The 26599-nt window shown below is 28.9% G+C and overlaps 4 protein-coding genes across 5 annotated transcripts in view; 2 read left to right on the forward strand and 2 right to left on the reverse strand.

The window, feature by feature from the left end:
* Src64B (Tyrosine-protein kinase Src64B) overlaps window positions 1-1855 on the forward strand; it is a 16488-nt gene extending 14633 nt beyond the window's left edge. For both annotated transcript variants that reach the window (XM_014428916.2, XM_014428917.2), the window contains exon 12: window positions 1333-1855. In XM_014428916.2, coding sequence (XP_014284402.1) covers window positions 1333-1544 — 212 coding nt within the window. In that variant the 3' untranslated portion in view covers window positions 1545-1855. The remainder of the gene's footprint in view (window positions 1-1332) is intronic.
* Window positions 1856-13182: 11327 nt separating this feature from the next.
* Window positions 13183-23168, reverse strand: LOC106685913 (ketimine reductase mu-crystallin). The gene is made up of 7 exons (XM_014428914.2): window positions 22878-23168; window positions 18670-18820; window positions 18428-18592; window positions 17368-17551; window positions 15333-15458; window positions 15168-15251; window positions 13183-13582 (listed from the first exon to the last, which is right to left on the reverse strand). The coding sequence occupies exons 1-7, from the start codon at window positions 23036-23038 to the stop codon at window positions 13515-13517; spliced, it is 939 nt and encodes a 312-aa protein (XP_014284400.1). The 5' UTR covers window positions 23039-23168; the 3' UTR covers window positions 13183-13514.
* Window positions 18827-22865, reverse strand: ric8a (ric8 guanine nucleotide exchange factor A). Its single transcript, XM_014428912.2, has one exon. The coding sequence runs from the start codon at window positions 22698-22700 to the stop codon at window positions 21135-21137; it is 1566 nt and encodes a 521-aa protein (XP_014284398.1). The 5' UTR covers window positions 22701-22865; the 3' UTR covers window positions 18827-21134.
* Window positions 23169-23282: 114 nt separating the features above from the next.
* Window positions 23283-26599, forward strand: part of Dph1 (diphthamide biosynthesis 1) — a 4752-nt gene continuing 1435 nt past the window's right edge. The window contains exons 1-3 of the mRNA XM_014428913.2: window positions 23283-24235; window positions 24300-24465; window positions 24731-24939. Of these exons, the coding sequence (XP_014284399.1) occupies window positions 23484-24235; window positions 24300-24465; window positions 24731-24939 (1127 nt within the window). The 5' untranslated portion in view covers window positions 23283-23483. The remainder of the gene's footprint in view (window positions 24236-24299; window positions 24466-24730; window positions 24940-26599) is intronic.

Raw genomic sequence — 26599 nt, forward strand, 5'->3', positions numbered from 1 at the left:
TTAACTAGACAGTTGGATGGTGACTGCATTAAATTAATCCTCCTTAGCCTCCTATTCATAAAGTATAAACATTTGTGTTTACATGGATAAAAGTTGTATTGAACGGAATTAATTAGCAAACACTCTAGAATCAAAATAAACAACGAACAAACGAAAAACGACAGGACTTTTTGAATGCCCTGGTATATAGTCCAGGTGTGGTAACAACACAAAAAACTCAAATAGTTTCGTTGTAGGGCTTCATCAGGATTAAAACAAATAAAATACTGTAACAAAGACGTTGAATAGGTAACATGAAATAAAAGTAAACTAAGATATGGCTAAATATGATTTAAAATATGTGAAAATTTATATAAAAATGAAAAAAGTAAATTAAAGATAATAAAAATAAGATGTACATTGAAAAGTATAAATAAACAAGAAATAAAAAAAAAGTATTAGACAATTATTGAAAACAGAAATAATAACAAATAAAAGAAGTTCTCAACCTATTTCTGTTTGAATTATCTTTTAGGTTATCAGTCTATCAGTGTGCAGTATATTTTATTTTTCAAGGTGAATTGTATTACAATAAAAAAAATTGTAATTTTTTGGATGCCCAAAAAGTATTATTTATATTCTAGTGTAAAATAAATGATTATTATCTAATATATTGAAAATTATCACAAGATATAAAATTGCCTTTGCCTTTCATTGGCCACTTATCTTAAGAATTGAACAATATGTTTTCTCCTTGTCAGTTTTAAAATTATAAGTTTGTTTTCTAATTTGAAATAAGCGATCAACATATAACCAGGCATAATTTAGGTCGAATGCAGCATTACTTATTACTTTGGTCTTTCAATTTTGTTTCGATTGAAAAATAGGAAAAAACAAAATTAATAATTAACATAAACTGTTAAAATACTATGATATAAGTAAATTACTATTTTCAAACAAAACACTTATATTTTCAATTAATTAGATTAATTATTAAATATTTTAGACAAATTACATGACAGTAACTGGCGCAGTTTATTTGTCAATATATAACAATATTACTGTTCAACAACTTTTAAGTAAAATAAGTATTGTATCATTAATTGGAAGTATAGGCATGTTTGTTTAAAAATAGTAATTTATTTATATTTAATAGCATTTTAACTGTATTTTTCTCTTATTAATTTTGATGTGGACCCAGGGTTGGTGAATCCTGATCTTTAGATTATTCTGAACCTTATTAAGTATAATATACAAAAATAGTCTTGACATCATTGATTAATACGCAATTATTTTGTTAATTAATATTTATTCTTTATTATTATTCTATATTTGGATTGTTCACATTTTTAGGCATGCATGGTCGTGAAGTAATTGAACAGGTAGAACGAGGGTATCGAATGCCGAAACCAACTACTCATCCTTTGCCAGATCCAATTTACCGGCTGATGCTTCAGTGCTGGGAGGCCGAACCTGAGAAGAGACCGACGTTTGAGTTCATTAACTCTTACCTTGAAGACTTCAATATCTCCTCTGAGGTGCCCTATCGGGATGTATCGGATTAGGTGAGCCCGTCGCAGTTACAGAAGCTTCCCGCTTACCATACCCAAGTAACTTTCACGTTGGGGGGTGCCATTCAATCAAAATAGATACATAATCAGTCGGTTTGAATGTTGACACTGTAGGAGTCCTCTTGATCAGTCCTTAGGAGGGGTTGTACTGTCGAACATTCAGCTTATCTTCGCTTTGTGGATAATCATTTGGCAAAATTAGTTCCTCTGCAATTGATTACGAGAATCCAAAAATCAATAATTAGATTGGGTCATGAATGCTTTGATATCACAAAAAACAACATTATTTACACAGATCATTTTCTTTTAACAGTTGTGAATTACTCAATTAAGCTTATTGAAACTTAGTGATGTGTTGAAATAATAAACATTGGTTTATTATGTTCAATATAGATCTGTATTGAAAGATATTCAACTAAATTTATTGGTTGGGTGTCTCTATTATTTGTATTTCTATTTATGTCATTGGACACAAAATTGAAGAGGTTTACCTTTTGATGATCTCTTATTTATTAATTAAGACGTTTATTTTCTTCCGCCAGCATTAATTGGTTCCCTTCAATATATTCCAGTGGCCTTTTAATAATATTGTACTATATATTTAGCTTAGATTCAGTGTTTCAGCCTACTTGTTTTTTTAATATGATATGAAACTGAAAATTTCCAATATATATTTTTTTTATGATTGATAAACTAGGATTAGCCATTTGTATTATCGTAGGTAAAATTTTTGTCTGTTCTTCCCTCGAGATCTGCTTCAGTACATGACATGAGCAAGATAATTTGATTAAAAATATTAGCAAGGTGTGTTTTTAATTTTGCTAGAATCTCATTTATGAATTTCTTCTGACATCTTTATTCGTTTTGAGATGATAATATTTTTGACAATTCATGTACCTTATTTTGATGACTTTCACTTTAATTAATGTGTTATTTATGAGATATAGAGTGATTAGGGTTGAGATGGGCAATATTTTTTTAATTTATGTTAGTCATTAATTTAAGCTAAGTATATTGAGAAATTACTGTTAACTTTTTTTTCTTGTCATTTCTGACATTGGGGGGAGGGGGGTATCTAGCGGTAACCAACCTATTCTAACCATGGTGGGAGGTCGGGTCGAGTTTCCATTTTGTGGGACCATCACAGGAATAAAATTCGACTCCTCACGCCGGATTCAAACTGGCACCATTGCAGTCTTGAGGTTACTTAACTGCCTCAGCTACAAAATTTTTATTCACTGATTTATTAATTTTTTATGACTTTGTAAAAAAACATTTTAAGGGGAGACCTAAAGCCTTATACTACTTGTTATGGAAAATTTTTACTAAATCCATTAGATCAATCACTTTCAAATTTTGTTTTGTAGTGAAACTAAACTCTTGGTACACATCCTGATTTTTTTTTGGTACCTGTATGTAAAATTACCTATTATTATTTTTTAATAAAAAAAAAATCAGAATTTGTTTAAATATGTTTATATGACTATAAACATTTCAAAAAATTAAGACAATTACTTTCTGAGAAAATGTTTTAACTAGTCTTATAATTTTTCTGGAAAACTTTTAGTGCAGAGGTATGTTCCTTTTTTTTTATAACGAAATACTCATTTGAAGTACTCATATTATATATTATTTTTACCCTTAAAGTTTCTCATTTCATATGAAAAATAAATTTCCATATTTTTTTTTTCTTTAATAACAGTTACACAGTAGGCAACTCTCAGCTGCCATATTATCTTACGTGTCCGATGACAGTTATCTGTCGTAGCTTCTTTGTGAAGTATATTATTTTACGACCCATCTCGCCCAAAATCGTCCTATTATATTTTTACAAGGTAATATTGATATTTTAATGCTTTTTCATTTATTAAATTTAATCATGACTCTGATAGAAATCTAATTTTGTTTCCTAATAAACTAATTGGTATATGACTAAGACCTGTAAGATAAGTTACTAAAGATTATGATAATTATCAATTGTGATGTATATTATTTTTATGATTTTTTTTTAGGAATGCGGAATTATTACCAATGTATACAGTATAATAGTATAAATGTTTGGTCAGTATAAAAATGAAAAAAAAAAGAAAGAATTGCTTCAAGTTTTTTTTTTTATTTTATACTGATCATGATTGTCTTTTAGAAGTGAGATGCATGCATGGAATGATTCCGAGTACTGCCTCGTACTTAGTATTTGAAAAGATTTTTAAAATGGCCACTCGTATAACAGTGGATAGACAAGAATACTCATTTCTTTTTAGGTATGAAACCTGTTTTATGCTGCAGATCCTATACCTATTTGATAATTGTAAAGGTGCTGTTGTATGTATGTGTAATGCGTATTGTGTGTATGTGTACAAATGAACTTTTTATTTAGGACATAGTAATAATCAACAAATAGCTATATATATATATCTATATATTGTTTTTGAAAGTGGAAATGAAACAAATACAAGTAAAACTATATTTTTTTTTATTTTGTATAGATATAGAGGGAATTCTATGTTTTTCTCGATTACAAAGAAAGTATTTCTATCATAAATAAGGGTGTTACTTATTTTCATACAGTTTTCAGATACCCTTAATAAACATTTCCGATGACTCAGATCAAGTTCTCATGTAAACCTATTAACTGTTTTTTTTTTTTTTTTTTTTTTATAATTTTAAGTTTTGGCATAAATTTTCATTGTATGATGCATTTATTATAATTATATATAGTTTTTGTATATTCATTGAAATACTATTATGGATGAACATATCGGAAACACAATTTAAGATAATTTCAAGGCAAAAAAGACTGAAATGAATTAATGATTCATATAAATTTTTATATGTATAGTGTAACTTCATTATTTATTACTCATCTTGTCACTAATGGGTATTGAATATATTCTGTACCATGCTCTGCCATTTAAAAAAAAAAAAAGAGTATATTTTGTCTAACCAAAATTTTCAATAAATGTTAATTATAAAGCTCATCAATATAGTGGTGATATAATGGTAATGTTTTTATATGTCGCTATTTTCTAACATAAAATAAACTAGTTCTAATTACAACATAATGGATCATAGCACAAATATTCAATAATTTTTTGATCATTATCCTCGTGACTATATTCCCTTTTCCTTCCACCCAACTGTATTGATCATCGTATTCATCAGGCATTGAGATGAGAAAAGAAAAACACTATTTCATCTTTATAGTCGTGTCACTTATTTTTATTTTTCTTAAAACAGCTCAGGAAAATAATAATTGTTTTATTATCTTTGATTATGATAATTGTACATTTAAAAAAAGTTAAGAAATATATTGCTACTTTTTATTAATACATGATTTATTCTGATATGAGGTGAATATTATTGGGGGTATGTAGATCATTGTTATCACGTTGTTGGCCCCAACTGGATTCATAATGAAGTTAGATTAATAGTTGACCATAGATTGATTTGAGGGGCCATTCTCGACCATCTTCTTCTGATGTCAATCTGCGGTCAGCTATGAACATCTCACAGTTTATTCTGATTCTCGAAGAAATGAATGTAATAAATATAGTCCTACATTTTTCATAAGAGCTCCTAAAACTATGTCAAATTATTTCCACATTTTATTGAAGATATTTTATCAATCTTACTCCTATGCTGTTAAATAATTATTAAGAATATGCACTATTCTACTAAACGCTTTAAAACTGAAACAGATGAGATTTGAAAAATATTTTATATCTTACTAAAGAAAGATTTTCTTCTTGTATTATTTTTAAATTTATGTGTTAGATTTTATGTTTGAACATGCCAACTTAATTTTGTAGTATGGTTTTTGAACTTTTTTTTTCTGAGGGTCTTCACAAGTATTGTGTTCTTGTGACTGGTCACTGCCAGTGTAATATTTTATATAGGTCATTGTATATATATATATATATATATATATATATATATAGCATGTATATATATTTTATGTTAAAACAAGCATTCTTAAAATGATGTTAATAGACATATTTGTATCCATTGAAATCATTCAACAATACTTGTTATTTCAATGCAGTAGTTTTGTGCGATCCATTTTCTAAATCATCTTTATTAATTAGCCTGTAATTTTCCAGGTAAAAACCATTCCCCTCGCAAATATATTTCCAATTGTATCTTTTACTTTCTTAGCTGAATAAAACATTCCTACTCTGTCTTCACTCTTGGAAAAGTCAATTATCCAAAAAAAAGCTATAAATGTATCTGCTAAGTAATGAATTCAAAGTAAAAAATTTTAACTTTTAATGGAAACCCTTTAAAAATTGATTAATGTCAGCCATTATAGGAATCCTGTAAATTCTCATTGTAGTAATATCTCCTTACGACTTTTGTTTCTGACAGCCATTTCTATATGGTTTAGAAATATATTTTTAGAAGCCAATTACTCTTAAACTATGTTTAAAAAATACTCTTTTTTTTATCATTAATTAAGTTCAACTATTTTCTGAGTGCATACATTCAGAGTAAATATTAAAAAAGTAAACATAGAACAGTTTGGTTTTATCTTTTAATATCATCGAACTGCAATTTTATATATATATATATATATATATATATATGATGAAATTAACTAAAATTTATTTGTTATACCCTTTTTAATGGATGTAATATTTCTCAATCATAAGAGAGAATACCGATTCCTTATGGAAAGGTTATTAATATAATTTACTTGGAGTAGATACATCAGTAGTAGGCACTTTAACAAAACCTTTTAATATTTTTTAATATTGCAATGTTAGTTTACTCATAGTTTTCTTGACATATCTTTTTGCAACAGAATTAAATTAAAACTTCTACAGGTGCAAAAAATAGTTTCTACATCTAGTTAAAAGTATGAGTTCATAAAATATTATAAAACATACTTCTTATCTTCTTAAGTTAAATATCACAAGCAGGTGGACTTATGTTGTATAACCAATCAAGGACTGCCTTGATTGTAGAGATATTTCTTAAAGAAACAGAGCAAAAATGAATCTTTAAAAAATGACGGCTAATTCAAACCCTACTTATTTATATTTGAAATCTGAAGTGCCTGGTAATGGTATATTTACCTTATGTGTATATGTCAAACATTGGCTTTTTATCGATACCTGCAGGTTTTTATCTTCTTATAATTGAATTGATATCTCTTATCAATTTTTGTCCAATTTGCCAACTTATCAATGTTGCACTTTCAGAATTTTGATCTGTAAATGTAATAACATCATCTAGCATTGAATATCAGTTTATTCAATCCAAATTTAAATCAAAAGAAAACAAAAATATTATGCCAGGAAGAGTGAAGTGTTACTGATCATTTTCTCTTATAATTTATCTCAAAACTTCATAAACGGTTGCTCAATCTAATGTTATCATATAATTGGCAGGGATTTCATAGCAAAAAACACTTTTGTATTATATTTCATAATAAAATAGGATTTATAATAGATATCATAATTTATAATAAAAAAGGTCAATCAAAAAGCTGTAAGTCGTCTGAATATTTTGTTGTTTAAATGTATATGTTATAATTTATTAGTTTATTCAGTGATAATTTTTGACTATTGCTTTGCCACTGCTTGCGTAATGTGTATGAACAAATTGAATAGTTCTACATTTTGTACTATTTCAGTGATATCATCATTCATTTATAATTGATATTATCACTGTAAAATAGAAAATTTTCATATCGTTATCAGAGCTTGATCTTTAAATAATGATAGTTCACAAAATTTTTGTCCTTGATATTAAAATTATAATATTGTTTTATTAATAGTTTGTTATTTTATAATTAAGATGATACGAGTTTGGAAAAGAGTAAAATTAAATTTATCTTGTCAAATTTGAGAAATATTTATTATATATTATTAGTAATAAAAAAATATTTAATCACATTATAATTTTTTATAACTTTTTTATTAAGCCTTATGTTACGTGAAACAAATGAAATCAGGTTAGATTTTAGTATTTTATATTTATCTTACCAGAGGTAGACATTTTTATTTGTATTAAATTAATGCTGAAGTAAAATATTTCGACATTTTTAAGAGTACAGTTGATAATTTTTATTAATTTACAGAAATCAACAGTTGAAGGAATGAGCTTATATATAACTTCATATTAGAATGTTTTATTTTTCTAGATTTATAAACAATGTAAAAGATAACTTAAATAACCCTTTAGGTAGGGTAATTGATAGTTTTTATTTATTGATTGAATTGAACACAAAACCTGTTATACAGTTTATACACATCTTTATTGAAATTTAAAATAATAAAAGACTGACTGTTTAATCATCTAGTGTTCATTAAAAATAAATTTTAATATTGTCGAATTGATTCAAAATTAATTAGTTTTGTTTTCTTTACCTTTACCTTTTTTAATGGTTTTTAATTTTTGAGTTAGTAGAAATGTTTTATAGAATTTTGGTTATTATATTTTATTTGTAATATGGTTATAGCTAATATATCTAATATTATGTAGTAATATCATCTTGATACTATTTTTTTATGTTGTATTCAACATTCCACTGTATCTTTTATTTTTTTCATTATACACAATAAATAAATTATTTTCAAAGGACAAAGAATTTGTTAACTTGTGCAATTAATTGTTGGGCTATAAAGTTTGTTTTAGAAAAAATCTTTTATACGTTGTATTTTGTTAGGTATGGTAAATTGTAGATAGCTTGCGTTTTAGGAAGTATGTCTTTCAAAAGTAATTTTTGTTTAAGAAATGTCAATTAATTTTATTATTATTCTAATTTATTGATGAAAGAATTATGAGACTTATTTCTTATTCCATACGTATATTTGTTTGACCTTTTACTGATATCACTTTCTTATGAGGCTCAGATATAATTACTAATGTAGAATTGATAATTGCTCCTGAACTGTGTTTCAGTAAAATTATTTTAAAGAAAACAACTATTACAAAATATGTTTTATTATATTATTTACTTTTTCTTTTCTTTATGAAGACTGACGTTTATTAATTGAGAGTTTCTTTGTGATATTAATGTAAATCTTCTGATTTTATTTTTGATGAATAAAAAACATTAGCGAAGTTCTATATTATTACCTTATTTATTAATATATTGTTAGATTTAATAATTGTATCTTCGGATTATTATTCAAAGATATTCTGATATTTATCAATGATATTCTCTTATTCTGCTACAAACAATCAATCTTTAAAATGCAGTTGATCCTCTGTATATCGAACTCAAAGATTCTTTAACTGATTATATATAAAAACTGAGGTGTATAATTTTCTCTCATTAAGTTCAATCTGTATGCGCTTCATACTTAAAATAATTTAAGTTAAATGTTTTGGTTTGAAAGAATTTTTTTAGGATTTAAAGAAAAAAATGTTTGTATAGATTTTAAAATTACTATCATGTATTTAGTAAGAGATTTTTTAACTTACAAATGTATACGTTTATATCTTATGTTTTTTTGTATATGTAATAAGTCAAATTTTAATCTGGATTATCTCTCTAGGAAGTCTGGTGAGTCAATTTTTTATAATTTTTTGAGGTTTATAATTACTTCCATCATTTTCAATAAGTTATTATTTATTCACTCATTAACATTGTACAACGTTTCGGGACACACCGTCCCATATTCATGTACTACAAAAACCTCATGATTTCACATGGGAAAATCATGTCCTCCATTTTTTCATCTTCACTTCTGTAATAAGTCAAATTTTAAGGATTTAAATAATTCCTGTTCTTTCATAGCAGCTCCTAGAGTTTGTATAATCAAATTTGTTCTTTTAAGTTTTACTCTCCACCATTGTTTTTTCTAAATTTTTCATTATTGTATAAGGAGAAGTTTGGGGATACTACGATCAGTGAAAAATATAATTAAAAACGTATCAGTGCCAATGTTTTGGCAAGAATTTCAGGACTAAGAACAAAAAACAAGATAACAACCATTAGAAATAAAATGAAATACAGAATAAGTTGAAAATAACAAATAATATAATGTATAAGTAGAAATGGAAGAAAATGTTTGCTGTTAACTATAGGTTGGTACATTTTCTTCCAACATTACGTTCATTTTTATTTTATTCATTATAGTTGTTATCTTGTTTTTTGTTCTTAGCCCTGAAATTCTTGCCGAAACATTGGCACTAATGAAATAAGTTATTACTTGTGTTTTTCACAGACCACACCACCTCATATAATATCCAGTCAACAATTAACGCATCATTTTTCATTATTTCACATTTTGAGATTTTACATATGGAGCTTTTATTCCCAGCATTAAATTTTTAAAATATTGAACTGAATTTAAAGCAGAAATTTCTGTACCATCATTTTTTTTTTCGGAATATTATTTAAAAGCTGCCAGAATTCTCTTAGTTCTTATTGCTTTATGTAACTGTGAAGTATATTTTCTCAATTATTTGATTATAAATATTCATATTTACACTTGTGAACTCGAATATTTTAAAATTATTGATACATAGAGATATTTCGTATATATGGAAGTTCGATATGTAGATTTTCAATTGTAAGTTTTAAATTTAAGTTTCTATTTGTATAAAGTTTTTCTTCAGCTAAATGATACTCAAATTGTGTGGCCAATATGTTCATCCTAAATTTTTTTTTTCCACTTATGTGTTGTATATTACTGTTCTTATATTTTAGTAACTTTTTTGTTTTGTGCCAATCGAACATGGTTATATTATTTAAATAATTGGGTAATTTCTGAAAAGAAACAGGGTATCGGGGTTTATATGAGCCAGGATATGGTATCTCTAATTATAAGACTGTGCCTTTCCCTTGTCTTAGCTCTTTCTATCTAACTCTTAGCTTTTTTTCTACTGAAAAAAAAATTGCTGAACTTTGTATAGCTCATAGTTAATTGTTATTTTGTTAATCATTTATGTACTCATCGAACTGTAAGTTTTTCTAAATATTCTGTTTGTTTTTTTCATTATAACCGATTATTTTGTTACAAAAAAAAATATGTGTGTAGATGAAATTTGGAACTTTATTGTGCATTTATAATTTATGAAACACTCTTAGTAAATATGTTTCATTTAACCATGTTTTGTAAATTAATTTATATTTTGATAAGTGTATTTTTGATTTATATTTGAGTTGAAAATAAAATTTTATAATTATAATGTTGTTGCTTTCATTTTTATTTTTAATAGGAGAAAATGAAAATCTGGTACAGTGTTCGCATTACACAACTTTAAAAAGAAGTTGAAGTGCTCTACATATAATCTTTTATAGATATCAGTAACAGAATACATGAAAAAAAGAAAGAAGAGAATAAGAAGAACATTCCTAAATTGAACAGCCTTGTTTAATTTATAATAATGGACTACTATAGAAAGTACAAGTATATTAACAAGATTATATATATATATAAATATGAATATGAAGTAGATAAAGATATTGTAAAAAGTTTGCAAAGTGAATAGGATCAGTATAGCTTCATCATTTCTTTAGTTAGGGTAGGTGCTTAATTATCTTTATTTCAAGATTTAAGAACATATATTATGGTAGTGGCCATGTACATAAAAAATAACGCTCATGGTGAAGCGAATGTAGTGGATGGATTCATCATGAAAACACTGAACACCAACTCCTTTCCACATATCATATCAGACTAGGCATTTTCAAAATATGGGTGTGCTGATAAAAACAAGTATAAGTTAGTGAAAGTAGTCGTTAGAGTTTGTTTTAATCAATATTGGACTAACTAGATATTTTAATTTAAAAAAAAAAAAATCTGTACCACTACAACACATGAAGGGTTAGTGGTGCAGTACTTTGTAGAAGTGCTGTTACTAGACCAACAGTTGTGTTAGGAGTTGATTTGGTCAGAATCACACTCGATCGCTAGATTTTTATTCAATTAATGACAAAAATTAATAATTTTAATCAATTAATAAAGATATAAAAACCTGCTCTCAACCTTCAGACTTATATACAATGGCCACAAAATATTAGCTATTGACACAATCTCTCATTATCAGATACTCCTCCCTATGGAATTCCATCCTTAATATCATTTGTTGCTCCAGCATCCTTCCCACTATCAAAAATGTAACCTATTCTTTCACTTCCTATCGATCCAGAACCAAAAAAAAAGAAATGAAATTAATAGTTTTTAACCAACATTTGTTAATCAATGGAATATATCATTATTTATTATATATATTTTTTTACACATTCATCATAGCTATTATTTTATCCTTTATTCTGTTGTAAATGATTCTTCATCATCAGTTGGCACGACAACCCATTACTAAGTCCTGGCCTCCTCAAGCAGCCTCCACCAGTTTAATCTGTTAAGTGCAGCTGCTCTCCAATTCCTCACTCCAAGCAGGCTTCTTGAATCCTCTCTAACACCATCCTACCATCGAAGCTTTGGGCTGCCCCTCAGCCGTGTTCCATGTAGGCGCTCATTGAGAAGTTTATTTGGGATCTCATCAGTTCCCATCCTTGCCACAGCCCTGTCCAGCGCAGCCGACTAATTCTCACAATTTTTTCATCATCAGGCTCACCAATTAACAAGTAGACTTTCCTATTCGTGCGTCTTCTCCAAGCTGAACCATCCTTTATTGGGCCTTAGATGTGTCTGAGTATCTTTCTCTCAAATGTTTGGAGATCCCTTTCATCGGCCTTCGAAAGTGCCCAAGTTTCCGAGGCGTAGAGCAGCATTGGTCGAATTGACGTTATATACCATCTAGTTTTCGTGGGTCTTGATAGTGAGCTACTACCAAATGATTCTTAGTTTCGATTAAAAATTTGAAAATATGGTTTAACTTTATTTGCTATTCTCAATAATCTTTTTATTTTCCCCCCTCCAATTTATTGTTATTAGAGGCTTCATAAAAAACTTGATTTAATATTTTTTAGGTTTTTTTATTTGTTGATTTTTTGCTTTCAACTCTCAGACTCTGAAGCCCATTTTTTTTTTCTGTATTACTATTCTGAAGGGACTAGCTCATAATAAATAATCTTATTATTATTAAAAGTCATCAAAATAGTATTTATGGTTAGATCAATTATGTCGAACACAAATTTGAATACAGACGGATACAGAACCAATTTTGTTGTTAAATGTCTAAAATTTAAAACATGAGTGAAATTATTTGATTCTGAGGACAGAAGTTTTTTTCATTCTCTATACTAATACAAAGCTTCCCTACTTCAGTAGTGGGAAAGCAAAAAAAGAAAAAAAAGAAGGTGATGGTCAGGGATGCGGATCAAAAGGGAACAAAAAATAGTTAACAACTATTTATTCGTTGATGTTTTGCCCCACTTTGTTAGATTTCATCAGGGCTAAAAAAGATACAAATATTTTTAGTTGTCTTGTATTAGCCCTGATAAAGCCTCACAAAGTGGGGGCAAATGAATAGTTGTTAACAATTTTCTGTTTCTTTTTGACTGCACCTCCTGGCCATCTTATATTTTGAAAATAAGATCAATCATTATACATATAAAAAAATTAAAATTTTTAGCAGGTAATAATAGACTATCAGCTGTTTATTCCATATTTGAAACCATATATTCAATATTTGGAGTAAATATTTTTTTTTTAGCTTCAAATTTAAAAATATGATTCAAGGATTATCTTAGGTTAATGGAACACTCTCATCTTATGCAAAAAATTTATTTAAAACAAATTGAAGTGCTCTATCTATAATCTGAAGCAACAATATCTTTTATGGGTATCAATAATAAAACATAAAAAATAAAATAAAATAAAAGACAGCAATAACATAAAACATTCCCTAAATTGAACAGCCTTGTTTAACCTATACTTATGGACAATCGCAGAAAGTACATTAACAAGGTATCACATATTTCATTTGTGTTGAGATGGTGGTGTTAGTTATTGCATGAATTCAGCGTGCAAATAAAACATATCCTTCCGCCAACATAATACTGTATAAGTCAGACCCAGCTTGCAGAAAATCGTGAGTAGATTACTTCTGACCCTTTGAGAATTTATTATAGACGAAATTTGCTGTGACCAGGTCTTCAATAGCTAAACCTGTAATTTAATAAATAGAAAATGATCAAGAGTTTCGATTGATAATGAAATAAATTGTATAAAAAGAGGAGAAGATGGTCGGGGTTGCGGTAAAATTTATTTATTTGTGCCGACGTTTCGACCTGAGTTTCAGGTTTTTATCAGGGTTAAAGAAAAAAAGTACACAACAACCATTACTCAGAGAAACATAAAAATAATAAACAAACAAATTTGAAGATATATTAAACAATGAATTAAGTAGAAAGTAGTAGATTGATAACTAAAAGCAGATGGAATATAATATTATAGGGGTAAGAATTATACATAATAAATAATAAAAAATTAAAAACAGGAAATGTTAGAGTAATAAAGGAATAAACATAATGAAATGTGCGGAAGAAAATGTAAATGATGAGTATTGGAATTAACATAATAAGATACATAAGTAGTGTCTAAAATAATGAAAAACAATTTGAACAAAAAAAAAAAAAATTGCCCAGCACAGTGGATCGAAATGTTGGCTCACATTAAATAATTTAATTACTATTTGATTTTTTTTTATTTTAACCAACCCAGACCATCTTCCTTTCATATATTACACACAGATAACCAACGATCTTCCAAAATAAATTGTACGTTTAAAATGAAATAATATCTAATACGACAAATAGCATAATTATTATTAGATAAATTTAGAAGATGACAATAATTAGATAGTTAAGTAATATAATTTTCACAAGCCTAAGTAGTATATGTCGAAGTAGTTTGTTTTTCATTAGAATACACTATCAAACTGTTATTACACATGCCAATACATGCTACATGTGCCAACCTATAATGTTAGAAAACATTTTCTGTCACGGCCAATTCACTATTAACAATTGGACAAGTCAAACCATTTTTTTTAAAGATGCTAAAAACGAATCTAGCTTTACTTTTTCTAAACAAATTTGTTTTGTCTACTTTACAAGAAGAGTGCCAGTGCCTGGTATAGAAAGGTATGTGTATGATTCCTACCATTTTGGATAGTACAAGGTAGAAACTTTAAATCCACTTGATAGAATAGTTCACCCCGCCATTACCAATAGCAGTAACTACTGGTAAAGTAAATGTCTGATAAATCATAGTTACTATTTTAATCTTACACTAAGAGTGAAAAAAAAAAAATTGGAAAAGTTATCTCAACTACTCAGGCAGACTAAAATCAAAGATGCTAATGTAACTTTCAAATTTTCCTCCTTAGGTTGTTGTGTCATTTATTTTCAGACCGTTTTCTTCAGAGGGTGAAATATAAGAAAGATAATTTTATCCACAAGATAAAAATAACTGAGAAAATTATCAATGTGATCAGATAAATAGTCTGAGAGCTGGACAGTTTTTGTATCACTATGGAAAATGATAAATAAAAAAATTTTCCACACTCCACGGATCTATGGATTAGCAATCATACTTTAAAAATGGAGAATCAAACTCTAATAAACTTAACTGGACAATTTCAAAATATATTAAAAATAAATTACCACCAACTTGATAAAATATAAGTTTAGGCATTTTTTTACATAAAATATTTTATTTAAAAAGATTGTTTTAATATTTGGAAGATTACCCAAGTTATGGAAAATGGTGCATGTGACGTCTTCAGGGACAGTTTTTGAAGAATTTATATAATTTCCTATTTCTCCTTTCATATCTGAAAAAAAAAAAGCCTTGATTAATAAATTTACCATTTTGATCCTTTGACAAATAAAAATAAAATCGCAAATAATGTTACCTATTCCCATTTCAATAAGTCCAGCTAATTCTTTTTCTGCAGACTCGATATGATCAACCACAAGATAAGATTTCCTATATACTGCCTCGCTGAGTTCGGAATGATGGCTCTGTCCAGCTCCAACAGCTATAATTTATAATACATTTAAAATAATAACAGTATTTTCGAAGTAAATATTGAAGGATATCAACTCAGCCAGCATATGTAGTAATGTTAGGTAGGACTGTGGGCAGTTTTGAAAGTGTTTTGGATAGGGCGGGATGGTGGTTATAGAGCTGCAAAAGGGAGAAAAAACTCAACATAGGAGCATCGTTGGATCAACTTTCACAGTACAACTCAGCAACAGTAGCTATAACAAGATGTACACTCGCAAGGTAAGTGTAATGCATAATAATTCAGAAGCCAGTATACAACATTTTGACATTTTAGTATCAAAATCCCTTTGAAGAGTTTTATAACTTGTAAAAGTAGTTTATACCTAAAATATGTATCCTAGTAATTTATCCTCAGAGTATTAGACTGTTCTGGCAAACTTATTTTGTTAACCAACGGGATCAGGGTCATTTCAATTTAAATGTCTGATTTCACTTCCCCAGTATTAAAACCATAAATCATCAGATACAGAGAAAAGAATCCTGCTGATACCAACTGGTAGAAATTACCTATAGATTTTTCCCTCATTTATAGAATTCCAAGAGGATTATCTTGAGTGTGGCTTGATATAAAAAATGGTTATAATCCTGGATTGGAAACTGTGATACAAATAAGGACACGCAGTTAATTATGGGACACTGTTAACTATTTAATTTGTTAAGATTTCCAATAATAAGTGCTGCCATAGTGAGAACTGAGTTCATTAAATTTATTGTATGAATTTTGGCATAGGCACACTAGTGAAGGGCAGCTGCCTACCCCTCCCCTCCCAGAAGTGAAAAAATATTAATTTAATAATAATTAAATATTTTTTCTACAAAATATTGTAATAACTAATAAAGCTTAAAATATTAGTTTCATCCACCTTTTCTGTGCTGAAACGTCAAAACCTGAACGACCATGGCTTGCCCCTCCCTAGTTTTGATCCTCTTTATACCATTGAATTTCGGCAACATTCATCATATTCTATGTAGTACTTCTACTAATAAAAAATTCTGAATTTGTTAGTCTTTTGAATTTCTAAAAAATAGTCAGCAGCAACAAATCAAAAAACCTCGTACATTTTAAGTTAAATGACCCTTCACTATTAATAATTTATGTTATCATCAGGACCACAAAAAGCGACTTTTCGAATTGGATCTGTCAGTCATGCACATTGCTCAAGATATCTGTGTGAGAAAAGAGGCAGACGATCAAGACATTATTAGAAGATCCCAGACTGCAGTACGTGATGCCTTCCTTACTCTAAAGTTAAATATGAACAGCATCTTCACAGATACTATTCAATTGGGTTGACATATCTTTGAATAAGTAAATGGAATTTGTCTACCAAGGGACCCTATAAATGACAGCCAGTGGCATTTAAGAAGAATTGGAGAGAGAAGTTAATGCTTACAGATATTACTTTGGATCAGGAACACATAAAAAGTAAATATTTGTCAAGACTAAATTATGGCTTTACAAGATGTTAATAAGACCAGTTTCAACAAACAGCTCCGTGTGATGGGTAATATCACGACTGTCTGAACATATTCTGTAAAGCTTTCAAAAGAAAAATTATTTAGTATATCTAAGGACCTGGAAGAGTTGGAAAGACATAACACAGAAGACATAATCAAAAAGTATATAACCTCTTTGGTGAACTAGATGTAGAAAAAACATCTGGCTGGGAAGAATAAAATGGGTCAGACATGTAGCTCATATGTCAGAGGATCAGGTACACAGAAAAATAATAAGTGAAGACATTCATGCAGAAGCAGAGTAAGACCGTGTCTGAGATGAATGCTTGCCCAGCGCATGCAGATAGGTGTAAGTTTTTAGAAGAGGCCAGGGACTAGCAATAGTCTGTCAGAACAATGAGAATTTTTTTTGAAGTACTAACCATTTATGTGGGCACCATCCTTGACCCAGGAGTCTTCTAGAATTGGCTCTTTAGCATACGTCGTAGTGCATATCACATCGGCATCCTTCACGCATTCCTCATTTGAATTACAGATGGTACATTCAAAAGGAAGCTTCGAAGCAAGGATTTTAGCACGCTCACTGGTTCGATTCCATATCCTAACCTAAAATAATTTACACCATGGTAAAATAATATTTAGTAACATGTAAACAAGTATTACATCAATAAATCATATAAAAATTAATACAGTAGGTCTAAGCTGAAAGGCAATGAAGTGGTAGAAAAATAAGAAGCATATCATAAGAGATGTATGTTTAGTAGCATAGCTTAGTAAAATTAACATTCTGTATGTAGCTTGGAAGAAGATTAATAAACTATAAAATTACTGAAATGAGCAGGAGATAATGAGAGGGAAATAATTTTAATAATCATAAAGTTTGCTAAATGATTCAAAACATCATAATATAATTTCTAAGGAAATTAATACACCCCATAAAATAATAATTTGTTAATAATTGAATCAAAATATCTTGTTTATGAAAAAAAAAATTTTTCATTTAGAAAAAACTGGGAAATAAAACAATGTATACTCAGTAAATACAACCAATATTTAAAGCTTTATGTATTGTAAGCGATTTCAAACCTCAAAAATATGATAATAATGTTAATTAACCAAGTGTTTAATGTGTCACAATCTCTTGAAGATCATAACATTAAAAATAGTAGAAGGATAGGTTTCTCAGGCCACCGTGCAATATTATTTTCCAAAGTAATAATTATGTGGACAAAGGGAATATCATTAAAAAGATTTCAGGCCAGGCAAGGAGTTGGTAATACCTTTCCTTCCCCTCCCCCCCAAAAAAACTAGGTTACAATGAACAGTGTTGTGAGGAAATAACATGACTAAATCTCCAAGCATGATAATACAGCTTTGGAAGATCAAAATTCCTGTTTTGACTACCATTCATCTCTACACACCTGATTCTTTTGGATTATGAAATGAAATCAAGGTTCAACTGTTAAAAGAATTCTTAATTACTTCGTTGAAGCCGAAAATTTCTTTTAAAGCTAAAGCATGGGATTCAGCTTGTGTTCCTGCGCCTAATATGGCTAAAGTATTTTTGTCACCCTTATGCAAATATTTTGTAGCAACAACTGAAGCAGCAGCTGTACGCCAGGCTGTTATTCTATTGGCTTCAACAATCTGTAATAAACCAAAATACATAAATAGATTATAAAAAAATTAATGTATCAATAAAAAAAAGATAAAAAATTACATACAGCTTTGATTTTTCCAGTTATTGGATCAAACAGCAAAATATTTGCTAAGACACTCGGAATCCCAATAGACTTATTTTGAGGGAAAGAGGTTACGAGCTTGCAAGCAAGAGCATGGTCATTCTCTGAATAGCTAGGCATAGCCAAAAACAGTCTGAAATTTTGTTAAGAATAGATCTATTAAACTTTTATACAATCAACTGAACAAAAAAAAGAAATGTCTGTCATATTCTTCAATATAAACTACAAAGACTATACCACTTCTTAAAAAACTTAAATATTATCAAGAATATAAACTTAATTTAACATGTGTACTTACTTCTAGTATTGATCCTACAGGTATATATAATGCAAGTGATAGGAAATAAAACCGATGCAAAATAAAGAAACATAAATATTTGATTTAGGGTTCAGCACAACATTTAGTAACCAAAATGGATACATTGTTTTTACACTATTAATACTGAGAAAGGACTGATAATTTTCATCATACTACTCTCAAAACTTAATGAACCAGAAATTCAAGAATCAATCACACAAATAAAAATTATCAATATAAATTAATTTTTTCCACTGATGACATTGATTAATAAAAATGACAAAACCAATAACAGATATAACTATCTGAGTGGAAATCGAAACTGGGTGATGTTCTTACAGATTGTAGATACATCCTATCAGTAAGCCCATTCACAAACACTTACCAAAGAAACTATAATGAATTAAATAGTTTCTTAGGGCTTTGAGCTCTAATTTTTTTAAATTCTCCACACTTGTTCAGGCCCTTGATCCGTATTAAAGATTTAACGCCTAAATTTATGGTTCGAAACAATAAATTCAAATCAATTGAGGGCTCTGAATTTGATTCAGATTTATTATTTGAAGTTTTTGGAATCATTTAAAGTTCTGCTGTTTCAGATGCTGATTGGATTAACAGTGGTTTTAAAAAGATTTAGTTGACGTTAATAAGAAATAAAAATCAGAATTTAATTGTTGATTTCTTAATAATCTGATCATCTTAACACACAGGTAAATTATGCAAATTTAAATTTCAAACTGGACCACAGAAATAAATAATACAGAAATAAAAAGTAAGTCAACAGTGATAACTAAACAAGAAGTCGAGAATATCTTGTTTAAAATATTATTATAAATACCAGATTAAATTGATACTAATGACTAAAAATGTTATGGAACAAAACTTTCCCTTAGCAGATTACAACTTATTCTTTTTCTAAATTTAACTTTCAATTTTTTAACATAGGTCATGAAACAATAAAATTTTAAGTAGTTCTAAGTTAAGAGCAATCTTGAGAATAACCTATTTCGATACCAGTTATAAACAATTTATTGCATTAAATACAATCATACATTTTTGCTTTCATGTCTGCAAATTTAATTTACAATGATAATAACATTTTTTGATAAGCTTAGCTAATATACAAGTGAACTGCAAATAATGAATTTGCCAGTTCATAATTTATAATTATAAAAAATTTAAAAAATACAATAGCAGTAATGATTTCAAGTTTTAACTTGTTAAAATTTATTATAAAAGTTTTACATTAAATAATTGAAGACATATATCATAAGTCAATAATAGACGAAATAAAAATTTAAAATGATAACAATGCCTAACTATATAATATAAACTAAGAAATCTAAATACAGTTGAATCTCTATTTATAGAACATTTAAGATTCTTAAAAATATTAGGTACACTGAAAAATTGCAGGTTTTTTATAGGTATACATAGGTACATAAATGGTATATATTAAAAATCATCTTTAAGATTCATCAATTTTTTAAATTATGAGTTTATTGTGTACACAAATAATATGTGTGTGTCAATATTCAATAGACCAATAATTTGTATTATATGTTATGTATGCCTATACATAACATACTAATTGATATACGAAATTTTTTTATGGAGTGAAAACGACCTTCCATTCTTTATGAATATAAAATTAAATCATTTTTATTACTATATAATAGTATAATATACTATTGTAGAGAAAAAAGGTCCTAAAGATAGAGGAACACTCCAAAATGTTGGTGTGAGAAACAAGATTTTGTGTAAATAAAGAAATATACTAAAAATTGTTTATCCAAATATATATAAATATATTATTAACATAAGATTGTCTGCAAGTGATTAGAATTAATGTAATATAATAGAAGAATTATCTCTTTATTGGACAAATTAATTTCTGAAGTTTTTGTGCTCATTACAAAGTCATTCCATTCAATACAAAGAAAGTGCGTTTCTGTAAAAATCCTTAAAATTTATTCAATTATAAAGTTCCATATTTAGTGGTTCAACTGTATTATTAAATGTTTAAAAATGATAATCACTTAAATTTACATCCAATATGTGAATACATAATTTAAAAAAATAATGTTATTTGATTATTCACACAGGTACAAAGTGATTTCAGCGAAACAAAAAGATTGTTCGTGCTAGGTCATTTATTCTTAGATGGTTCAAAAGAAGCATTATCTTGCAGCTCAAGAACATGTTCCACAGGTACAGGTTTGCCATCTGGTCCAACCCGGCAAGGTTTAATAATGCCTTCTCTTTGAAGTTTATCAATTTTATTAACCAATTCTAAAGCAAAATATTCTTTTTGTTCTTCAGTCATATTGGCTATTTCATTTACCCTAGGTGGTGTAAGGCAACCGACAACTGGATTAATCATGTGCTTATTTTGAGTATACTCTTCAGTTTCACTGTCTTCACTATCAGATCCTGAAATGGGATTACCGCCAAGTAATCCACGATTCGCTAAAAGACCAGCTGCATTTCCATATCCTGTATATTTTACCATTCTTGCAACACTTTCTTTACAAAGAACGAAAAGAAAATCAGCAACTAAACGTTTAGTAGATGTTATAGGACATGTTAACAAGCGACACAGCTTATTACGTAATGTATTACCAACTTCAGGCCTAGTATAAACATCACGTAAATTTGGCAATACTTTTGATTTTATATATCTTCTAAAAAAAGGGTTACTTTTTGACATATTCGTAAGTAAAAGAGTTACAGGTGAAAGTTCTTCTTTAGGAGTACTAGGAATATCCTCCAGTTTGGTGAGGATAGCATCCAGGAAATCGATCAAAATCGAAACAGCTTCCATTGCTGGACTTTTTTCAATGAACTTCTTATCATTAACTTGTTTTCCTGGTATAATAAGAGCTGATAAACAATCATGTGGCATTATTGTAAGCAAATTAACTATATTATTAATTAAGTTAATAGTTTGTGGACTTAAGCCTACTAAAATCATTTCCCTCAACAAAGCAACAAATTTTTTAAATTCAACTTTGTTTGAGTTTTCTCCTTTCACATCGCATAAGACATTAAAGGTAATTTTGAGTGTTTCACATAAAAGCTTCATTTGATTAGCATTAAGTTGGGGTTTCTTACTGCTAGAACTCAATAGACTTTCATCAGATATGTTTCCTATCTTCATACAAAGTTCGGTGAAGAAATTGAGGCCATAGTTTTTAAATAATAAATCACGAGAAGAATTATAAAAACCAGTAATAAGAAATAATAACTTTATTTCAGATAAGGTCCTTTCAAAGTTTTCTTCTGCCAGGGACTGCAACTTCTTTGCTAATAGAAGGGTGGCACCAAAGGAATGTAATACATCAGCTCCACTGGGAAAATTGTAGGTCAAGTTACACAGAGATTTCAATGCTTCCATACTACACTCATCATTTCCCTTTAAGTCTAAATTTATATTTGAAAGGTTGAATAACACCTGTAATCTTTTTTCATTTATAAATTTATCTAAATTCAATTTTTCTCGACTCAGTATTCTAATTGCTTTAAGACACAACAGTTTCACTGCAGGATCATTATGTTCTAACTGTTTGAACAATACAACCCAAAATCTTTCTCTAATCTTAACATCCAAACAAGGAGAGCAGAAGTTTTTTTCATTTTCTTCTACAAAAGTCGAAAGCAACGGTATAGAAGATTCCACTGTTAAATTTTCGAGACTAGAAATTAACTTGTCCATTTTAAGAGATACGAACGCACAACAAATAACGTTTATAAACAAATCACTAGACTGAGAGGTTTCCTTATCATCAGACGATTACAGTGTACATAACAGAAATGGCTACCTGATAATGGCTACCCAAACCTACTTTCATAAATAATGCATTATTTAAAATTTCTATAAATTCAGTATTACCCTTGTTTGTCTGGAATATCCATGAACAGTCTAGGTGGCTGAATCGTAGATCCATTTTTAATAGAGATATCAACTAAACTCTTTTCTACAACAGGAACAAGAGTTTTCCATTCCAAGCAATTTTTGACGAATTCGTCAGAAATTAATTTGACGAATGACATCGTAAACGGGATCGGAAATGAGGGCCAAAATCACAAATCATCAAACAGTAGAAACTTATTTTTCTTTTTTGACTAAAACTTGCATCTGATTACAATCACGAATTTGGTGACACTAGTTTCATGATGACATCGACTTTTTTTCTATAATCGAGACTTCAATTATTGTTTTGATATTTCATACTTTTTCTTTTTTTTTATCGAAAGTTTGAAATCTAAAATTTCTGTCAAGAATGTTTCTAGTTATAAGAAATTCGAAGCAGTGAGAATGAGCACAAATATAAGCATAGAATACAAGACAAGAATGAAATGAGCTCTAAATCGATTAATTCATATCTGTTGGAGCAGGTTTGAATTTGAGAACGTGATCAGGATTTGACTTTGAATGGAGGTTTATTATCAGTTTCTCTGAAAATGTGAATGTCATGTGAATTAATTTATTTTGAAAATGTGCGATATCAAGAGATCTGAACAAGAACAAGCTGTGGTTGTGAGAGCTAATCCTAGTCGTAAAGTTTTTAGACCACAATCAAAAACATTAAACAAAATACCCGATGATATTTTAAATAATGTGCTTTTGAATGCTGCCATTCAAAAACTTCCACAAAATTACAATTTTGAAATACATAAGACCATATGGAGGATCAGACACACAGAAGCAAAAAGAGTTGCCTTACAGATGCCTGAAGGTCTCCTTCTCTTTTCAACAATGATCTGTGATATTATAGAACAATTTACTTCTGCAGACACTGTGATCATGGGAGATGTGACTTATGGTGCTTGTTGTGTAGATGATTTTACTGCAAAAGCCTTGAGAGTAGATCTGCTTATACATTATGGTCACAGTTGCCTTATTCCTGTGGATCAAATGCCCGATATCAAAGTATTGTATATATTTGTAGATATTAAAATTGATCCAATACACTTCATTGAAACAATAAAACTTAACTTTAAAATGGAAACTAAACTAGCTTTTGTGAGTACTATACAATTTATCACAACTCTTCATGCAGCTGCAGGAGAACTTCGTAAATTGGGTTATGATGTGAAGATACCTCAGAGTCGGCCACTCTCGCCTGGTGAAGTATTGGGTTGTACTGCACCGACTATCAGAGAAGTTGATGCATTAGTATACCTTGGCGATGGAAGATTCCATCTTGAAGCTGCAATGATAGCGAATCCAAATTTAAAAGCTTTCAAGTAAGGTTAAACAACTTAAGTATACTAATTGGAGAAATATATATTCATTTTTTTTTTTGAACAGGTATGACCCATATGAAAAGAAGTTCACAGAAGAGGATTACGATTATGATGAAATGCATTCTAGACGAGAAAAAGCTATACAGGGTGCTCAGGTTGCTGGTTCTTTTGGTATCATTTTTGGAACTCTTGGTAGACAAGGAAACAAGAAAGTTTTTAATTATTTGCAGGTGACTTTTATCAACTTATCAGTCTATTAAAATAAGTGATAACAGTCATAAGTGTTATACCACATGGTGGGTTTGTATGTTCTTGTGATCACCTATTTCCTATTGGATTCTCTTCTAAAAGCAAACATAACAACTGATGATAATACTTTAACATTACTAGTAATTTAGATTTTCAGAAATAGTTTTAATACAGAAAAAAAAAATCTTGGTATACAATGATAAATTTTTTTTAATCTTTATTTATTAAACTTGTTTTATTTTACAGAATCAACTGAAAATTATTGGAAAACCTTGGGTCAATATTCTTTTATCTGAGATAACTCCTAAGGTATTAAGGCTGATGAAGATTGGAGCGTACATCCAAACCTCTTGCCCTAGGCTGTCTATTGACTGGGGAGCTCAATTCCCAGTCCCGTTACTGACACCCTATGAAGGAGCAGTGGCTCTTGGAAAACAGCAGCTTTTTACTCTTCAGTAAGATTTTTTATTACTCATATTTTAAACATTATTATGTTTTTAAATATTGAAATGGTAATATGCTATTTAATCTAATTATAAGTTAGCCTGATTTCTGGTAATAATCATTGAAGAAATAGTGGCTACATTAAACAGGTTGATCTACTGTTACTGTTCATTTCAGATATATCTCCAGAAATGTTTTACGTTTAGGTGGACACCACCACTATTTCTAAAATTAAATCATCCTTTAATTTTCCTTCCGTCCTTTAAATTTTATTTAACAAAACAAATAAACTATTCTGTTGCTTTCGTTATTACCTAAATTTCAAGATTAATGAAGTGATTTAAAAATAAAATCTATTCTAATTTGTAAATCAAATAATAAAAAATGAAATCATTGTGGACTACCCTTTTTTGAAATATAGGTGTACCGAGGAAAATATGTTTTAAAATTGTTTACATGATTTGATTTCAATGCTTCTTTATCTTTGTTAGTGAGGAAGCAAAATATTAAAAATAAAATAATTTCATAGTTTTTATTTTCAAAGAATTAATTTATTATATTTAATTATTTTACAACTATATAATACTTCAGCAACCAGAAAATTGAACTAAAAAAGTATTCGTGGGCCCGCTAATGTTAAAAAGGTGTTGATAGAAAATTCCTCCTTGGACCAGAGAGTCTGCAAGTGTAGTTTAAGGATCCTGCTAGTACATTATTAATTGTTCTGTATAATAATTTAGGGGAAAATTAAAAACCCTTAAAACTTACAATCTTTTATTAAGTAATTAGATGATATTTCAGACCCATTTTCAAATCATTCAGTTTGTTGATGAACTAAATTTCATCGAGTACATATTCATTAATATATATTAGCAGGATTTCATGTTGCTCATTCTATTTTCACTTATTTATTTACACTGTGCTGTTAAGGAAATAGAATTTAGCAGTAATAACAATACAACAAGAGCTTATAACAATGTTTAGAGTGAGGCTGGGGAAAGTATTAAATCAGCTATGTGGAAAGCAGAAAATCAAGACCATCAACTCGTGGATTATACCAACACTGAGTTACAGGCTTTGGCTTACTGCAGTGGTTAAGCACTAGCCTAAAGGAAATAGATCGTCTTGAGAGAATGACCTGTGTGCAAGAGTGGATCCACCTTCCAATATCCTCCAAGCCTGAATTTATTGATCTAGGAAAGGAGGATGTGGACTCCAAAATATCAAAGAAGCGTGCTGTAAGCAGTTGCTCTGTGTTGATATTTTCTTTCAAAAACCACAGGCATTTATCTGACAATCATAAATATGGATTATCGCCTAACCGCTCTTAACTTGTAACAATAGTGTCAGAAAAAGACCAACTGGCAGAACGGAAAAATAAGTCTCTGCATGGTTCTATAGCCAACTGAGCAAATTCTCCAAAGACAAAGAAAGATCAGTCAATTTCCACTTGACACGCTAAGAGAGGCTCAAGAAGCAATTCTCTTAGATACATCAATAATTGTGTCAAAAATTTTTAAATGTTTGATTAAATTTATATCTGTAGTTGGTCGAACCATGTCTCCCACCTCAGTTCTGAATCCGCCATTGTGAGAAGGAATAAAAATATAAATAATAATAATAATAATCAAAATTCATTAATTATTCTGGGACGAATCCCTTTCAAATAAC

Source organism: Halyomorpha halys, unplaced genomic scaffold (genome assembly GCF_000696795.3).
Source record: "Halyomorpha halys isolate HHAL.00 unplaced genomic scaffold, Hhal_1.1 Scaffold755.1, whole genome shotgun sequence".
In the NCBI taxonomy this organism is placed as follows: Eukaryota; Metazoa; Arthropoda; class Insecta; order Hemiptera; family Pentatomidae; genus Halyomorpha; species Halyomorpha halys.